At 49.9% G+C, this 19,397-nt stretch overlaps 1 protein-coding gene across 1 annotated transcript; it reads right to left on the reverse strand.

Annotated features, from left to right (window-relative positions):
- Window positions 1-637: 637 nt before the first annotated feature.
- Window positions 638-16,435, reverse strand: lrp6 (low density lipoprotein receptor-related protein 6). The gene is made up of 23 exons (XM_028043593.1): window positions 15,974-16,435; window positions 13,771-14,167; window positions 13,364-13,561; window positions 13,095-13,291; window positions 12,840-12,974; window positions 11,292-11,688; window positions 11,051-11,222; window positions 9,414-9,630; window positions 8,338-8,627; window positions 8,036-8,262; window positions 7,778-7,962; window positions 6,456-6,779; window positions 6,178-6,380; window positions 5,674-5,867; window positions 5,348-5,538; window positions 4,373-4,582; window positions 3,773-3,898; window positions 3,451-3,696; window positions 3,166-3,276; window positions 2,864-3,091; window positions 2,659-2,795; window positions 2,495-2,592; window positions 638-1,181 (listed from the first exon to the last, which is right to left on the reverse strand). Exons 1-23 carry the CDS (start codon window positions 16,026-16,028, stop codon window positions 887-889), a joined length of 4,833 nt encoding a protein of 1,610 aa, XP_027899394.1. The 5' UTR covers window positions 16,029-16,435; the 3' UTR covers window positions 638-886.
- Between the last annotated feature and the right edge of the window lie 2,962 nt (window positions 16,436-19,397).

The raw sequence follows: 19,397 nt of genomic DNA on the forward strand, positions 1-19,397 counted from the left end.
TCAACCAATCAGAGCTCTCTGTGAGGGGGCGGGGCTCCAACCCGTCCAGCTGCCCTGGGTTCTTTGTGCTTTCTCAGGTCTGAGCCAGACCTCTTCGGTTCTGGTCAGACCTGCTAGAGATTGTCTGGACTGGTGCTGGTGCAGTTCTGACTGGGACTGGGCTCAGGGGGTCAGAAAATGACCTCCGACCCCTGCGTCCTGATGCTGAGGACAGTAAAAACGAGGACAGGTTGTGAGATTGTCAGCGATTCTGTAGAAAAATAGAAGGAGGGAATAAAAAAGAGGAATGAAGAGCTGCAGGCGAGACATTTACATCGATTCTCTATATAGCTTATAAATACGTATCTACACAGTATGTGGTACAAAAATACTAGAGCTTTCAGTGGGGATTTCAAAATAAAAGCACATGTAGCTGTGGCACTGCTCAGGCACAGGTTGTGATGATGATGAGGAGCAGATCTTCCTCGTGGTGTGAAAACAGGCGGGGGCGGGGCCAGCATGTGGTTGTATGGAGGCCCGACAGGGACAAAATTATGATGCCCCGCCCCAGAACCCCAGAGTGGGAGGGGCCTGTGTATTTGGCACCAGGAGTCCGACTGGCCAGCGCCGCCGCGGTCCCGTTTGACTTTAAGGCAACTTTTCTCTGTGGCGAGTTTAATAAAAGTTTCTATTAAAAATGTACAAATTACAAACTCTATGGCATCATCATCATCATCATCATCAGTATAGAAAATATATAAATATGATTTCTCTGTTCTGTACAAATGTTTTGCAGGTCGCCGTCCTCCACTTCCCTTTTAGCGCCGCCGCCGCAGTCTCTTCCCGTTTTCTCTTTTCGCCTCAGATATCAACAATTGTTATATACAGGGAGGGGGCGGGGCTTGGCTCACGAGGAGTCCGTGCACGGGGACGGCGGCGGTGGGTACAGGTGGTGGGAGTAGCTGCGCTCTGTGTACGGCGACGGCGGGCAGCTTTCGCAGTTCTCCTCCGCCGACAGGTACTGGCTGCGCGGTGTGGGCGGCGGCGGGAACGGCTCCGAGTCATAGTTGAGGTCACTGGTGTAGCCCTTGGCGGCGGCGGACTTGAGCGGCCGGCGGCCCGGTGTGTAGTCGCTGTCGCAGACGTCGGTGCTACAGGGCGTGGTGGGCGGGGCAAAGTGGCGGTAGGTGTAGGGCCGGTAGCTGGAAGGATGAAAACATCAGTTTGTATTCACCAATCTATGGAGAGCCAAATGTATGGCAAGCTAGTTTAACATAACTTTCACTGACTGACTTTCACTTTCTGAGCAGACGGAAAAACAGCTGAAGATTTATTCAGTTTGAATGGATCAAATGCTTTTCAAGATGGCGTCACCGAGTGGCCAAGCATCTGTGATTACAATTCCAGACATGACAAACCTAATCATTACTCAAAGTTACACTTTAGATTCTGAATTGAGAAATTTCATGTAAAGAGCTGCCACTGAGCTGCCCAGACAGCTGCCAGCAGAAGGCAAAAAACGCATGGAAACGTTTAGCTGAAATTCAGTAAGATTTTAAAAACATGTTAAGACGAGATTTGTATTTTATTAAACCCAAAAGGTGTTCAGTTTTCAGTCAGACAGGCTGAAGCTGTGAAGAGAGAGAGGGAAACGATTTATGGGTCTTTAATAACTCAGGATCTGTCAGAGGATTGTATCTTTATATTGTAACGAGAAACTTTACTGTCGTTTTGCATCTCATATAGACTATGTTCTAATAAGATTTCTCTTATTAGAAATAAGAAAATTGATTGAATTGATTTCCAACCTCTGGCAGCAAAATGCTTCCATAGAAACTGCTTCATAAATCTGAACATATTTAAGGAGCAAAAAGTGCTGCTGTCGACAAGCTGGAAAAGGAGCGTTTTCAAAAAATGTTTCATTTCTCATTGAAATTTGAAAGTGTTTCATAAATTTGGGACGTTTTGACAGAATAATGATTCAAGATATCAAAGATGTTGTTTTCTCTGCCAGGCTACCAAAGTTATTTACACCTAAAAACGGCTTTAAGGAGCAAAAGCTGCTGCGGTAGCAAACATTCCCCAACGGAAAATCTGAGCAGTTTGACTAGAAATAATAATTACTCCAGATATTAGTGACGTCATTCTGACTGGTCAAAATGTCAATTCAAGATATCAGCATAGAAAACTAGTCTAGATTAAAACCATCCATGATCTCTTTAATTTATCAGAGAGGATTTAAAAGGAATCATGACGAGTCAGAACTAAAGTCCAGATGTTTCTGTTTGTTTCGTTGAGTCATTATTTGTTTTTAAGTTATTAGTTTAATCAGTTTCTAAAAATAAATTAATGGCATCTCAAATTTACATTATGATAATAATTCAGTTGCAGATATATTTAATAATCTGACGTCATTTAGTCCAAATATAATCAGAAATCTGACTTAGCATGTTTGGGTAAAACTGCCTGCCATAGCCCTGATCCGTCTGGTGGTTCCGACCCGGCCCGTTAGTACCTGTAGGAGCGGTGGGTGGAGGGGCTGTTGGAGGAGTAGCCGAACTCCAGGGTGTACTGGGAGCGGACGGTGGCGGGCGACGGCGGCGGGTTCAGGATCTGGAAGACAGACAGCATGAGACCAGAACCAGAACCAGAACCAGAACCGGACAGGTCGGGTCTCACCGGGGGGAAGTAGGTGCCCTTGGTGCTGGAGGAGCTGCTGGATGACGCTCCGGTGACGTGGGCGCGGTCGTACGGAGGGCCGCTGCTGCCGCCCATGATGCTCAGGGAGCCAATCACAGACTTCCCTCTGGACATACCTGCAGACAGAGAGTGGGTCAGAACCGGGTCACAACTGGCCCCGCCCCCCCAGCGCGACCCGCCTTACCCGGCAGCGAGCTGGACAGCGACCCGGGGTGCGGCACGTATCCGAGCGGCACCGAGGCCTGGCCATGGACCACGAAGTCGTTGGCGACCGTCTCGCCGTCGTCCTTCATGTGGGGGCAGAGGACGCGCTGGCACACGAAGTAGATGGCGCCCACCACGAACAGCGCCATCACCACGGCAACGATGGAGCTGATGGTGCTGTTGGTCGGCGCCGGCAGCTCCGGCGGGTCTGTAAGTACAGGAGAGCGTCGGCACAAAGAGACCACCAGAACTGGGTCGGAGCCGGGTCGGGACCAGACTCACAGCAGTCCATCTCGTCTGAGTTGTCGCTGCAGTCCGTGTTGTGGTCGCACTTCTGGTGGATCCCGATGCACTGGCCGTTGGCGCAGGAGAACTGGTCCGCCAGACACCGGACTGGGAACAGAACCAGAACACATCAGTACCAGAACTGGGAGACATTCCCAGTTTCTATTGAGGTTTTTTCCTGTTTTTGGTTCTGGACTGGTTTCGACCCAGTTTTAGACTAGACTGACGATTGTATAGTTGAGAATTGGTTTCATGGCTTAGAGATTATTTTAGCCTCTGGACCTGGATCATCTTCACACTTGTTCTCGTCGGACCCGTCCTGGCAGTTGACCTCCCCGTTGCAGCGCTCGCTCTGCCCCACGCACTGCCGGCTGTCGCACTGGAACTCGGACTCGGAGCAGACGGGACATTCCTTCTCGTCGCTGTGGTCGTCGCACTCAGGGAAGCCGTCGCACCTCCAGGTGTTGGGGATGCAGTCCACCTCTCCAGAGACGCAGGCGAACTGATCGGGTGAGCAGGTGGGCGGTTCTGAGGAGAGAGAGAGGACGGGTCAATGGGTCGCCACCGGCGGAGTGGCAACGGGGCGGCTCGGCGACAGGCTCACCTCCACAGGTGAGCTCGTCGGACAGCAGCACCAGGTGGACGGGGCAGGAGCAGCGCGTGGTTCCGTCGCCCTTCACGATGCAGATGTGGGAGCAGCCGCCGTTGTCCCGGGTGCAAGGATGGTTTCCTGCAGGAGGAAACAGGAAGTTAGAGCAGGTAAACCAGAACTCAGGTTTGTCTTGTTTGGTTCTGGACTCGCTTTAGCTTTGGTCTAGATTGGTTTTAGATCATTTCAGCTAGAAAACTATTCAAAAACTGTTGTTATTCTGGTTTAGGTTTGAAGGTCTTAAAGTTTCAGACATTTCCAGTTTAGTTTCAGGTTTTTCTGTCCTTTGGGTTGTGGACTGGTCTAAGATTGACTGTGGAAATGTTTTCAGTCTAAAACTGGCTTTTAAACTGATTCTGGCCTCAGTTTGGGACAGGCCTAGTTTTCAGTTGGAAACTGGTTTTGGGTTTGAGACGTCTTTAGAGAGGTTAATTTAGACTCAGGTTTTGGTTTTGAGGTTGTTTTATTCTGGGTTTGGGTCTGGTTCTGGACATTCTTAGATGAGGTCAGCTGCTGGTAGGTCAGTCTATGTTCCGTCGGCGGCGGTGGACTCACGGTACTCGTTCATGTCGATCTCGTGCACGGCGTGGATGTCGCTCAGGGAGGCGACCCGCGCCTGCACCTTGGTGCGGTCCTCCCTCGTCGTCTTGTCGATGCGTTCGATCATCTGCTGCTGCTTGTCGATCCAGTACAGGTGGTTCCCGAACACCGTCAGGCCCACCGGCTGCAGGATGTTTGAGTCCGCGATCACAATCCGATTGGCTCCTGCAGTGCTCACCAAAAGCACCAGGGAGAAAAAACAAGGGCGAGAACTTCAGGAACAAAGGCAACAAAATGGGAGAGGAGGCAGGAGGGAGAGGGGGGGACACCGTTAAACACACCTTTCACCTGAGCTCAGGAGGATCAGAATGAGCTTCAGTCAACATTTCGCTCTGGTCATCAACAGGAATTTAAATATCGTTTATAATATATTTCTGGGTTAAAGTTTAGTATTCTTTTGTTCAGTTTTTGTTTGCTTTTTCAGCATCCTTTGACTTGTGTATAGAATATAGAAGGTTAGAAATGACAGAAATAAATATTTTATTGATCCAGTCATCCTCTTCACTCACGTGGAGGAAAACCTAAAGCCTCTCCAGCTTTAGAGAACATCAGGATTCATGTTTATCTGACAGAACTTGGAAATAAATTCAGGAGAAGTTTCTCATTTTAACGAGATTAAAAAACCTTCGAGGTTTATATCTCATTAACATCAAAATATCTTATTTTCTATTATTTTTTGTCTCGATGGACACACTGCTGTTCCTCTGGATGGCCTGCAGGGGGCACCAACTGAAACTAAAATATCAGATTATCTCTCTGGAGTCTTCTAGAGTTTCTACATCAAAGGTTTTTTCGCTACCTGGGAGGGTCAAAAGTCATGGTTTCCAGCAGGCTGAATGGAAACAGCAGCAGGTAAGTCCAGGATGGCTTCCTGTCGGGTCCTGCTTCCTGTCAGATTCTGCTTCCGGTCGGATCTTTAACAGAACTCACCTGACAAGTCGCTGCTCTCAATGCGGCGCAGATCTGAGTCGACCCAGAACAGTTTCCCCGCCTCGTTGTCCACAGCCAGCGCCACGGGTTTTCCCAGGTTGCTGAAGAACAGAACCTCACGCTCCGTCCCATCCAGCGCCGCCCGCTCAATCTTGGGTGAGCGGTCTTGCAGGTTGGTGAAGTACATGTACCTGTGGAACAGGTTCTGTTAGCGTGACTGACCTGTTTGTTAGCACCCAGTGCTAACACCTATTGCTAACAAACAGGTCACTTATACAAGTTTTGTTGACCCAGGGTCCGGCACTGGGAGAACCACTCGGACTCACCCTCTCTCTGGGTTCACCACGATGGCCCGCGGCTTGTCGTGCTCGCCCCGCAGAACCACGCCGACCCGGCTGCCATCCGTCCGGGTCACATTGATGACGTTGGTCACCTCGCTGGTCCAGTAGATGAATCGGCTGAAGATGTCGATGCTGAGATCAAAGGGTCCGAGAAGGGAGCTGGACACCACCGTCACAGTCTAACAGAACCAGACAGAACACGGCCAACTGGATCAGGACCCTCCGATATTAGTGTCAGCTTCCGTACTGTTCATTTTTATTATTTACTTTTTCTCTTCATCAGCTACTTATTCTTAGCTGATAATCAGTTGTGAAAATTGCTGTGGTTAAGCTAATGCTGCTCTGGTTAGCATAAGTCTAATGCTAATGCATACAAACCCTTCCCGCTTCAGAAGCGGGAATGGGTATGGGTCCCGTTGGGTCTCCAACCTCCCTAAGCTAACCATCAGAACCCAAAGGAGTTGGGTTCGGTCGGGTCAGCTTCCCCACCTGGTTGCCGTCCTCCTGGGCGCGGCGAATAACGTTCTGCTTGGAGTCGATCCAGTACAGCTGCTTGTCCAGCGGGTCGTAGTCAATGGCCCGAACGTTCTTCAGGTTCTGAATGGGCAGGACGATGTCGGGGCTCTGCTGCTCGTCGATCACCATGCGGTTGATGGCCGCCTTCTGGCTGAAGAGCAGGAACGCCGTGGGAGCTGCATGTGACAAGCAGACTGATCAGAGACCTGAGCAAAACCTGTCCAGGTCGCGGTCGAGTCCGGGTGGCTCACCGCTGCACGTCTTGTTGTCGAGGTTGAGCGAGAAGTGGGCGGGGCATCCGCAGACAAAGCTGCTGGGCACGGCAAGGCACAGGTGGGAGCAGTGGCCGTTGGTGGAGGCACAGGCGTTCCAGCCGGCCTGCCGGGACGAGTGGAACACCAGGATGTCCATCACGTAGTCCAGGTGTCCCTGGATCAGGGTCCGGTTCTGGCCGCTTGTCTTGTTGGCCCGCTCAATGCTGCGGTGGCTCCAGTCCGTCCAGTAGATGTAGTCCTGGTACTGGGTGAGGCCGAACGGGTGAGGCAGGTCGTCGGCAATCACCTCTCGCTCCTTGCCTGTAAGATGAGAAATCGGAAAAATCATGACGAAACCAGAACCAGACCAAGACCGGGTTCGATCGGTACCAAGAAACAGCCGGTTTCTGTTCACACAGAGCGTTACGAGTCCAAGACTAGGCAATGAAAATGGTCCATAAGTCTTAAACCCCACAACCAGTCCAGTACCTGTCCAAAACCAGTTCAGAATCAACACTGGGACCACGGGCATGTAATCATTCCGAAACCAGATCAAAACCAGTCTGAACCGAGTCAAAATGAAGGCGAATACTTTCTACATTCAAGACCAAAACCAGTCCGAAACCAGTTCAGAAAGAAAGTGGGTTCAATCGGTTCTGTGAAATTCCGCCAGTTTCTATTCACACAGACGAGTCCAAGTACCAGTTTAAAACCCACCCAGTACCTTCCAGAATCCAGACTAACTGCATGAAATTTTTTAAAACAATCTCAAGTCGAACCTAAAATGACTGAAAGAACTGATCCGAAACCAGTTGAATCCAATCAGAACCGTTCTGGTTCTGGTTGGATTCAGGTTAGACGGAGCTGTAGAACTTTCTGAGCAGCGTTTTAACAGACAACCCAAAAACCCGACTGCAGCTGCAGAACCTGATCCGAGTTCTCTGAAGGTCCGACCCAGGTGAGCGAGGTAGACTTAACCAGAATCTTTTTTTTCCTTTCTTTTTTTTTCTCCTAAGAGTTTTTGCGGCGCTAGCGGCTCGTATTTTTCTACAGTAGGCAGACAGGAAGGAGGGTGAGGAGAGGGGGGAAGACATGCGGTAAAGGTCGTCGGGACCGGGAGTCGAGCCCGCGACGTCCGCGTCGAGGACTAAGGCCTCCAAACGTGGGGCGTGCTAACCCGCTGCGCCACCACAGCACGACCCTTAACCAGAATCTTAACTGCACCCAGTAGCAGGTTCCCCTGGTTCTGCCCGGAGGAGCACCTGCTGGGTTTGGACCCCGGGATTCTGGAGGTTGTTTCCGGTTCTGTTGATAATTACCCAGCATGTTGGAGGACTCGATGAGCGTGGTGTCCAGGTCGGCCCAGTACAGGCGCCGCTCGGCGTAGTCGATGGTGAGTCCGTTGGCCCGGCCCACGTTCGACACCAGCGTGATGCGGCCAGTTCCGTCCATGGTGGCCCGGTCGATCTTGGGCTTCCCGCCCCACTCGGTCCAGTACATGTACCTGCAGGGATGGAAATGGGTCAAAACAGAAACGGGTCGGAACAGGACCGGGTCCAGGAGAAGCGGAGCCTCACCCCTCGACCGGGTCCAGCGCCAGGGCCCGCGGGCTGTCCAGGTCCTTCCAGACCAGAACCTGGCGGTGCTGCCCGTCCAGCTTGGCCACCTCGATGCGGTTGGTTCCAGTGTCGGCCCAGTACAGGTTCTTGCCCAGCCAGTCCACCGCCATGCCTTCTGGGTAATCCAGGCCGAATTGGACCACGTGCTCCAGCGCGCTGCCGTTCATGAAGGCCCGGCTGATGGTCTGCAGAACCAAAAAGAGGACAGGTTAGAGGCCGGTTCCGGTGGTCCTGGAGGTTCGGGCCGGGCCCAGATTCACCTTGAGCGTGATGTCGGTCCAGTAGATGCGGTTGTCGGTGATGTCGAAGTCGAGGGCGGAGGCCTCCTTGACGCCGGTGAGCGGGATGGCCATGGTGTTGCTGTTGGTCTCCAGGGAGATGCGGCGGATGTCGGTGTGGCGCGAGAAGAGCAGGAAGGCCTCCGGGACGATGCAGCTCTGCAGGTCGCCCAGCAGCTCCAGGCCGTTCGGGCAGCCGCACCGCACGCCCTGAGGCGTGTGCAGGCACAGGTGGCTGCAGCCGCCATTACTGTCAGCGCACGGGTTGGTCCCTGCACAGGCAGAACCAGAACATAAACTACAAAACCAGAACCAGAACAGACCCTTCCCCGTTTCTCTCTGCTATGCTGCAGTTAGCATAGACTGTCATGAATGCTAGGCTAGTTAGCATAGCAGAAACAGATTTCCTGTCACTGTAAGCTGTTTCTCCACCATTATCACATTTAGCAGCGAGTACACAAGAATGATTGACAGCAAGAAGCCCCGCCTCTTGGCTCTGATTGGCTGTTTTTGGTTCATATCGTCAGGCAGCAGCTCAGGGAGATCCATCTGACTCAAACAGTTTGAACAAAGATGTAAAACTTTTTCTTTAATAAATGTTGCAAAGCTAGGATGGAAGTTCATAAACAAAAATAAAAAATACAGCAAAACAAAAAAAAAAACTCTGTGGGTCAGATAAGCCTACTATAAGATTGCTTATTCAGCGCTCTAGTGTCATAAAAAGGTTCACTGAAACAGGAAGTCCCTAAGAAGGTTCAAAGGTCACAGTGCTGACAATGACCAATCACACTTTAAGCTGCTGGTTGAAGGACAGAGGTGGAGCTGAAGTGGAATTAAACTTTATTCACTTTTCTTTTTCTTCTGGAAACTTAGATAATTCACATCAAACTAAACATATTTGAACAGTATTGCCATTCTTCTTTCCCCGCCACTAGGTGGCGCTAATGCACACCTAAAGATGTTTGCCAACCGCCAGCAAACTCAAGAAGAAGGAGGGAACAAAAGAAAGGAGATGCTTCCGGCTAGGCCCCGCCCCCTTGTGACATCAGCGGACTCACCGGCGGCGCGGTGCAGGTGCGTGGCCTTCAGGCCCATGAGGTCGGGCAACTGGTCGATGATGAACTCGCGCTCGGCGGTGCGTTTGTGGACGCGCTCGATGCTGCGGCGCTGCCAGTCCGTCCAGTAGACGAAGTCGCCCAGCAGGCTGAAGCCGAAGATGTGGGGAAGTTTGTCCTCCACCAGCACCCGTCGGCCCGTCCCGTTCATGTTCATCACCTGCGCACACACACACACACACACACACACACACACACACACACACACACACACACACACACACACAGATTTAAGATTTAAATCAAGCCAATGAAATATTCCAATTTTAGTTTTTTGTGAAAATTCATCACAGATCCAAAACTTTTGCATTAAAAGACTTCTAGTTTTTAAATTCCTTTGGGATTGATTTAATAAATTTATTCTCTTCTAAAAACAAAATTTGTGTCACTTTCTTTCAAAACATTTGCTATATTTCGCAAAGTTTCATAAATTAGATGAAAGCTAATTTGAGTTCAGTGAAGTCGCTTTATGGAAAAGTTTGGTTATAAAAACATGAATATTTTCTGTCAAATATTTTCCAATGTTAGGAAATGATGTGGGAAATAATTTAGATTAAAACAAACTGCAGCCGGACCACAGACGGCCCCTGAACCACACTTTGGACACCGCTGCTCTGAAGCAAAGCTGATTAATAAAAACGGACCGGATTCAGGATTAACGTTCAGCTGAAGGAGATACATGAAGATTAATATAAGAACTGATTTTAAGGAGGAAAACCAGCCGTGTTCCGGCTGGGCGGTTGCAGGTCTGACCCAGTTGGACTGTCCAACAGAACCAGGGGACCTCTGTTCCTCATGAGGTCACCGCCTCATAATAATCTGGAATAATCTGGAATAATCTGTCCCTCAGCAGATCCAACCAGATCTGTTCTGATCAAGAAGATAAAACCCGGTTCTGATCCAGTTCTGATGAATGTGCAGGTCGGCGTTGTGGAGCGCTGCGATTGGCTGCCGCCGGGTCGGCCCTCTTCTTCCTCCTCCTCTTCCTCAGTCTGGCGAATAAATAAGGAGTTTCCATCGGGAGCGCCGGACCCAGCAGGCTGGATCGGACCGCAGCGCGGTTCTAAACAGAGCAGACCACAGCTGGAGAGCCGGGCCACAATCAGAACCAGATGTGGTTCTGAGCGGGGAGCTGAGCTGAACGGACCGGTTCTGATCGGATATATGATCCAGATCAGTCCGTGTTTTCAAAGCTTCCAGTTTGAATGCCTGGTTTCTCCCCGGTCTCCAACTCTGGACCAGAACCAGAACCAACAAGAAACTTTTACAGCTTCTTCATTTTTAATCCAGATCAGAAATGATCTGGTTCTACACCACCCGGTTCTACACCACCACCCGGTAGTTTATAAACCACTGAACAAAATAAGATCTGATCTGATGCTGGATCAACCTGCTGGTTCTGGTTCTGCTCTGCATCAGAACCAGAACCAAACATAGAGAAGCAGCATTCAGCTTCTATGCACCACAAATCTGCAACAAACTTCCAGAAAACTGAACAACAGCCGAAACCCTGAGTTCCTTTGAACCTGACCCTGGGTCTGACCCGGTTCTGTTGGACCAGAACCCGAGCCTGGACTGACCTCAATCTTGTCCGTCTTGGCGTCTCCCCAGTAGATCTGCCGCTGCTCGTAGTCGAGCGCCAGGCCGTTGGGCCAGCCCAGCGACGTGTTCACCATCACCAGCCGCTCCAGCCCGTCCAGGTCGGCCCGCTCGATCTTCGGAACCTCGCCCCAGTCCGTCCAGTACATGTACCTGCGGGTCAAATGGAACCGTCACGGAGCCGTACCGCGGCAGGGCCGGTGGGCCGGCGGCGGGACTCACCCAGCCACCGGGTCCAGGACGATGGCTCTGGGCTCGTCCAGGTCCTCGGAGATCAGGATCTTCCTCATGGTTCCGTCCAGACGGGTCACCTCTATGCGGTCCGTCCCCGTGTCGGTCCAGTACAGGTTCCGGGCGATCCAGTCCACGGCGATGCCGTCCGGGTGGCTGACCTGTGAGGTGACCACGAACTGGGCGTCGCCGCCGTCCAGGCGCGCGCGGCGGATGGCCTTCACGTCGTCGTCCGTCCAGTAGACGTATCCGTCCACCGGGTCGTAGTCGATGGCGATGGCGTGCCGGATGTCGTCCACCTGCAGGATGACGTCAGTGAAGTCGGGCGTGTCCAGGGAGATCTGACGCAGGTCGGTCCGCCGGGCCAGCAGCAGCATCTGGGTCGCACCTGTTAGCATGTTAGCATCGACCAGGAGTCATTATCACAGCAACTAAAAAACAATAAAATAAATCATCAAATATCCATCAGAATCAGGGCTGAATCGATTAATCAATTACTGAACTCATTCAGTAATCGATCAGTCTGTAATGGTTTACTGATAGAACAAGACAGAGCAGGAAGACGAAACATTTATGGTTGAAAAGGCCTTTGACTGGTCCACAAACTGGAAACAATAATAATTATTAATCACCTTTAGTTATCCAGTTATTAGTTAATACTAAAATTAATCAATCTTTTAATGATCAGAGCAAAGCTGTCAACATAGTGTTTTCTCATATGAAAAAGGAATTAAATTATTTATTTGTAATGCATTACATAAGTGGCTAAATGAAAATTCGCTACGTTTTCCCGATCAGTCGTCTAAATAATTCATTACTAATAAAACTGTTTGCTGCAGCCTTAACATAAAATAAAATAACCTGAAAATAAATATCTGCTTCCTGATAAAAGCTGTCCAGAAGTTTCTGTGAATTTTCCCAGTTTTCCTGCTGGACCTTCATCCCGCTCCCAGTGCAGAGCTGGGAGGACTTCCTGGTCCTGGAACGCCGCCGCCACATTCCCACCGCCGAGCCGCAACAATGGCCTGAAAGGCGGCTTTGTCCGGTAGCCCCGCCCCCGAGGCCGGCTTCCCACCGAAAAATGTAAACAGAGGAGCCGGAGGGAGGGGGAGACCAGTGGGGGGAGGAGCGGGTTGCCATGGCAACGGTACCGGCCAGCACCGGCCCGCTTCCAGATCAGAGGAGAACAAAGTCTGGCTCCAAACGTCTCGATTGACTCAATCTGCAAACTGAGAGAGATTCTGCAAACGATTCAGATCAGAACCAACAAACCAGCAACTGGACCGGTTCCAAACATACCCGGTCCGGGTCCAAACCAACTGGACCAGGTCCAAACAGACCAGACCGGGTCCAGAACCACCAGGCTGTAGCAGCTTCCAGTTCAAACTGATAATCGTCACAAATAAAGTTTTTCAGAATAACTAACGACTTCTAACCAGCTGACATTTAGTTTCCTTCTCTGAGACAGACTGAGACCAGGAAGGGCCCATATGTGATGATGATGATGATGATGGTGATGAAGATGGAGGGCGTCCTCACCGTCTCTGCAGGTCTGTCCGTCCTCCAGCAGCTGGACTCCGGTGGGACAGGCGCAGCGGTAGAAGGGCCGGCTGGGGGACAGCAGGCAGAGGTGGGAGCATCCCGCGTTGCCATGGGAGCAGGGGCTGCTCCGCGCTGCAACACATCGACACGGAAACGGGTCAGAACCGGCCGGGAGGAGAGCGTAGCAGGTCTGGACGGGTCCAGATATGCGACAGACACAGTCGATACGAGACCCTGCAGGCTGAGACTCACAGACGGGTTGCCTCTTGGGGCTGAAGACGTGCAGGTCCATCGGGGAGAAGATGTGGGAGTGGACGATGCGCTGGTCCCGACCCGTCTGCTTCCTGCAGGAGTGGATGGAGTGTGTGTTCCAGTCAGTCCAGAACAGAGTGTCCTCGTACAGGGTGAGGGCGAAGGGGTGAGGCAGCTCCCCTTTAACCACCACTTCTCTGCAACACAGCACACACACATCAGATCGGGTCCGGGCCCGGCAGAACCGCGTCGGACCCGGCAGCTGGTACCTGGAGGAGCCGTCCAGGTTGCAGCGGTGGATGAAGTTGTGCTTGGCGTCGGCCCAGTAGAGCTTCTGCTGGCCGTAGTCGACCGTCAGCCCGTTGGGCCAGTGGATGTCCTGGTCCACCAGCAGGGACCGGTTGGTCCCGTCCATCCCGGCCCGCTCGATCTTTGGGACCTCGCCCCAGTCCGTCCAGTACATGAACCTGAGGACGACACACAGCTGAGACCATGGGGACAACCCAGAACCAGAACCAGAACCACCAGGACCACCGGGTCCGTTTCCTTCACATCCAATGAATAGAAACGTGGTTCTGAACCGACTCCTCTCCAGGCCGTTTAGAAGCAGCAGAACCCGTTTCCCCCTCGCCTCTGGTTAAACCCGTCCAGCAGCAGCAGAACCGTCCGGACTCACCCTCGCTCCGGGTCCAGGGCGATGGCTCTGGGCTGGTCCAGCTCCTGCCAGAACAGAACCTTCCTCAGCGACCCGTCCAGCTCGGCCACCTCGATCCGGTTGGTGTCCGAGTCGGTCCAGTACAGCTTGAGGCCCAGCCAGTCGCAGGCCAGGCCGTCCGGCGCGGCCAGGCCCGGCACCACGGTCTGGGCGGCGCCAGCGCCGGTCCGGTTGAAGGAGGTCCGTTTGATGGCCTCCTCGCTGACGTCGCTCCAGTAGATGAGGCCCTGGGCGTAGACGTAATCCACGGCGGCGGCGTCCTCCAGGCCGCCCACCACCACCGTGGCGTTGGCCTTGTCACGCGCCGCGTCCACCAGGCGAAGGTCCCGCCGGTTGGCGTACAGCAGCAGCGGCTCGCCTGGTGACACACAGGAAGTGTTAGCAGGGAGACAGAAAGTGGAAACAGAACCAGAACCCGGTTCCAGAACTAATAAAGAACAAATCGTTACTGCAATAAACCAAAATATCGTTTGGAGACCATTTTAAGTAGAGATGCGCGAAATATCGGCATCGGTCCAATAAATCAAACTGAGCCGATATGAACAACAAATATTTATTATTCTCTTGTTTTTTGTTTCTGGACATTTTTTCCCCAAAAGCGTCGAAACGGAAGTGAAATGTGAATAATATCGGTAATAGCAGCAATTTTAATATTAATATCAGTGCATGCCTAATTTTAAAGAAATATATTGATAAAAGTATAATAATGCAAGTTCTCCTAAGGTTTAATTTTGTAAAAAAAAAAGTTTTATTATAATATGTTTTACTACTATAATGATAAAAGTGGTTATAAGAACCATTTATGACTGAAACCACAAACATATTTCTGTTTCCTTTGGACTCCAGTTTAATTTAAACTGCTCACCATAACTGCATTTAGTCAGAATATTTCCTAATTTACTGATAATCTCATTAAACACACATCATAAAAGGTAGTAAAATAAATCTGACAAAACAGATGATTCTGGTTTTTTATCTTTTATTTACTGAGACAATAAGAAGTTCAAATTCTTATTATAGTAAGAAATTTATCACAGCAAAAGACAAACAGCATGATAGATGTCCACCTTTATATCCAAAATAAACAAACAAAGCAACAAAAACAATAAATAAAACAGAGTGGGAATAGTTTATCAGTTTTATCTGTTATTGGGCTGCATAACGCTGCCGGTCCAGTTCCTGCTCAGAAGGAAAACTGGATCTTTGGTACCAGGAGGAGATTTCAGCACCAATAAAGTTATTCAATAAAATAAGAGAATATTTCAGCTTAGTGTTGGAGTCTAAAAAGAGCAGCTCACAACCCGAGAGATACATCAGAACCACCAGAACCGACCTCTGACACTGTTTTACTGAAGGAAAATGCGGAAAAAGCCCAAAATTCCCAACATGGCAGAACCTGGAGGCAGCAGGTGTTCCTTCTAGCATCAGTGAAGCACGGTGGAGGTTCTGTCATGCTGAGAGGCTGCAGTGAACCAGAACCAGAACTCCTCAGCTACCTGGAAAGCTGTCTGTCCCTTTAAATCCAGACTCAAGCATTTCTGTTTCTGAGGTTTTCCAGGGAATATTTCCTGGACTTCCTGTTATTCTGTGATTCCGCTGTGCATTAAAGCTAATGGAGCTGATGATTCCCAGCTGAGGTTTTCCTGTTTTCCTCCAGGTTTCCCATCAATCTGCAGGTTATGGATGAATCTCCATACCTGAAGGTTTTTCCAGGGAAGCATCCGGTCTGAGTTGCTCTGCTGGAAAACTGATTTTTCTCTGTAATAATATTTGGATCAGAACCAGAACCTACCCTGGTTAACCAGCTGAAAGGCAACTAGCTAATTACTTAGTTGGTTAGCAGCTACAACCTGTTAGCTTTGATGCTAAGTAGCTTCAATAGCTCCTGTTGTTGTTTCCCACATTCCCTCTCTGCTCCAAATAATCAACCGAAACTCCCGAATCCAACCAGAACCAGAACCAGACCCCACATCCCGTCCAGAACCGGAACCTACAACTGGACTTATGAGCAGAATTCCCAGGAAAAAGCCTTTTCCAGAACAAGCTGGATGTTAGCTGGAAGCTAACGTTAGCAGGCCCTGGAAATCTAAACACAAAATCCGAATCCAACTGGAACCCCCCACCCTGGTCCAAACAGCCAGAACCTCCAGAACCAGAACCTTACCTGAGACGAGCCAGCAGGAACCCAACAGCAGCAGGATCCGAAGACACATTCCCATCTTTCCCCCGATCCTGGGCCCAGCCGCCGCGGATCCTCAGCGGAGGATTCCCAGCATTCCCATCATGGCTGCGGCCGCTTCCTCTCAACAAAAACGCTCCACTCCGGTTCGGTTCGGTTCGTATCAGACTCGGATCCTTCCAGCTTCCATCACACGCTTCTGTTCGCTTAAGAGTCCGATCCAAAGACTCATATCGTCCCACAGGATCGTCGGTGTCGCTCCGCTGCCAGAAGCCGCTGGTGCTCCTCCTCCTCCGCTTTCTATTGTTGTTCTGCCGCACACGGACTGCGCACTGCCGCAACAAAAACACCGCAAACCGCCCGCAACCGCAGAGACCTGCGCATCCGGTCCGAACCACCAGGAGGGACTACTTTATCTCCCCAACTAGCTCTGAAAACGGGCAGGAGAAACCGGCGCTTTAGAAAACACCTGGAGCCGAGAGCTGGGGGCCACAACAGGTGGGGGAGGGGAGACAGCAGGGGGGGAGGGAGGGGGGAGGGGGGGGCAACCACGAACCTGAAGGAGGGAGAGACAGGTCTCCAGGTGTTGGTTCAGTGATGTTTTTGTCTGTTCTGTGAACTGGACCAACAGCATGATGCTGCCACCTCCATGCTTCACTGCAGGCCCGCGCCTCCGCTTCAACTTCCGCCTTTTTTCTCCTGATGTAGCGAAGCTTCAGCTCTCCGTCTGTCAAAGATTTACAAACCAATCCAGATGTTTTTCTGCTCTGACTTCACTGAGCGGCCATGTTGGAGCTGGACTCTCTCACCTCCAGAACCCGTCCAGAACCCGTCCGTCTCAGTTATTTAGCTCCACTTTATGGGTATCTTACCTTTCTGTGTATTTGCAATGACATTAGGGCCATTATAAATAGAAAAAAAAATAAATTTCACCAAAAAAAAAATAAACAACTTAAATTTTGAGATTAAGTAAAAAAAAAAATAATAATAATTCTGAAAAAACGGTAACATTTTAAATTCTTTTCGAAAAAATTTGAGATTAATCAAAAAATTTTCTTTTGAACTTTATGGTCCATATTTAGCTCCATATTAATCTACTCTTTATTTTTTTTCTACCTAATGATCCTGAACGCCGTCGAACATCTGAACCCTCCGATGATTTAGTTTGTAGAGAAAACACGAGATAAAAATTCAAAAATCACATTTTTTTAATCTTTACGACAAAACATTAAATTCAAAGTTATGTGAAAGCATCACTTGACAAAACGGCACCAAACATCACCATCCATGTCGATAATTAGAGTAAAACTAAAACGTGACCAGCCCGCTGCTGCCCCCTGCTGGAGAGGTGCCGCAGTAGCAGCCTGTCTAAAACACACACCCAGTAAAATGTGTTTATTATAAGAAAATAGTGGCGGCCATTTTCCTCTGAGCTATGAAAACCAACCAGGAATATGTACAGCAGCTGATTATCAAAAACACACAACACAGTAGTGCATCATTTATAAAGGATTGGATCCACGGCGGGAATCCTGGTGGAAATACAAAAACACACAGTGAATATGACATCTACAGTGAACCTGCGGGTTCAAAGGTCACCACAGGCCCAGAGGACATGCAGGAGCGTGCACAGCGAGTTCTGATCTGCATCTGGAGTCTCCGCTTCAGAGGCTTCCTGAGAGGCGCTGGGGGGAGGGCAGAATTGCTGTCGGGTCTTTATGGAACCCGGAGGAACCCAGAGGAACCAGGAGTAACCAGGAGGAACCCAGAGGAACCCGGAGGAACCAGGAGGAACCCAGAGGAACCAGGAGGAACCAGGAGTAACCAGGAGGAACCCAGAGGAACCCGGAGGAACCAGGAGGAACCCAGAAGAACCAGGAGGAACCCAGAGGAACCAGGAGAAACCCGGAAGAACCCAGAGGAATCCAGAGGAACCTGGAGGAACCCAGAGGAACCTGGAGGAAGTCACAGGTTCACGTCTAAAGGTTGTGCTGCGACCCAGTGGAGCAGGAAGAGTGGATTCAGAACCAGGATCCATCGTGACGATGAGCTGCTGCTGTTGATCACCTGGCAGGTAAGAAGCTCATCATGCTGGAGAAAGCAACACACTGACCATCATGTTCACATTCAGTATGAGTCCTCCAAACCGGGCCGGTTCCTCTCGATCAGTCTCGATGGTTGGACTGGATCGGGTTTAGAAGAACCTGGAGCTTCCAGCTGCTCCTCTGCCTCACAGCAACGTCTGGGTTGTGGGTTCAACTCCCAGCTGGGTTCACTGATCTCCTGCCAGTTTTAGATGATTTCCAGCTCCAACACGCCTGAGGCAGTAAATCATCGCCTCCCGTCTCATCATGTTTTTTCATGCTATGTCTAGAATGGCCACCAGAGGGCATAAGCATGCAGAGCGCCGGAGCGTCCGACAATCAGGACCGAGAGGGACGGTCAGCAGATCCAGAGGAAACCTCCCTGACCAGGATTATGGTCTTTTAAAAGAGAATGTGCATCACTGAACGCACCGTTTCTTTAGTGACTAGCTTAGGTGGTCAAAGCTGCGTTACCAACTGGCTGCATTACAACCACCAAACTCACAACTGTTTTATTAAAGTCAAACTTTAAAAAACCCACAAATTAACTGGCCAACTCAAGATTCTAGTTACAGTTTCAGGTCTTCGTTGAGGTGTTAGCAGCTACCATTACCACTATTGGAAGCTAACTGCAACGCTGTTAGCAGCCGACTGTAACTTTGGTAGCAGTTTTCTAAATCTGTTAGCAGCTAACTTGTTAGCCAGTATTCTCACAGTGATTGAAAATGGCTGCTAATCCTCCAGGTGGTTTAGTGTTGGAGGTTTCTTCACTGGGTTGTGTCCATCAACTCAACAGGCCAACTAAGGAACTATTTCCCATCTTATTTCAAAATAAGAGTCTCAAACATACATAAAGGAAGTCAAAGTTCATATCTGGGGTTGATCAAAATATTAAATAGTGTTACGTCAGTCCCATTTTGACAGGAGACGGGAGGTTTCATGGTCTTTAAACGTCTCACCGTTTTTTGTCACGATGATGCCCTCTGGTGGCCACTGTACATGTGGCAGCTTCATAAACCAGACCATTTCTGTGTTCACATCAGAGCATTCCCTCTGGAGGCCAAACTGGATTTAGCAGTACATTTATCAGCAATAAATTAATTAATCTTGGTTAGCTTAAGATTTCTTTAAATCACTGAAATGAACGTAGAGAGGTCTTCACCTCTCTGATGTTTGGAAAACTTTACACACTTTTGGTTCCTTATCAGAAATGAACAAATATTTTTATACAAACTTTAAATGTGTTAATAATTTAAGGTACATTATTCAGAAATTTTAATATTTCCGGCTTAACACTAATAATCCTAAGTGCAGTGACGTGCGGT

Source organism: Xiphophorus couchianus, chromosome 17 (genome assembly GCF_001444195.1).
Source record: "Xiphophorus couchianus chromosome 17, X_couchianus-1.0, whole genome shotgun sequence".
NCBI classification, from domain to species: Eukaryota; Metazoa; Chordata; class Actinopteri; order Cyprinodontiformes; family Poeciliidae; genus Xiphophorus; species Xiphophorus couchianus.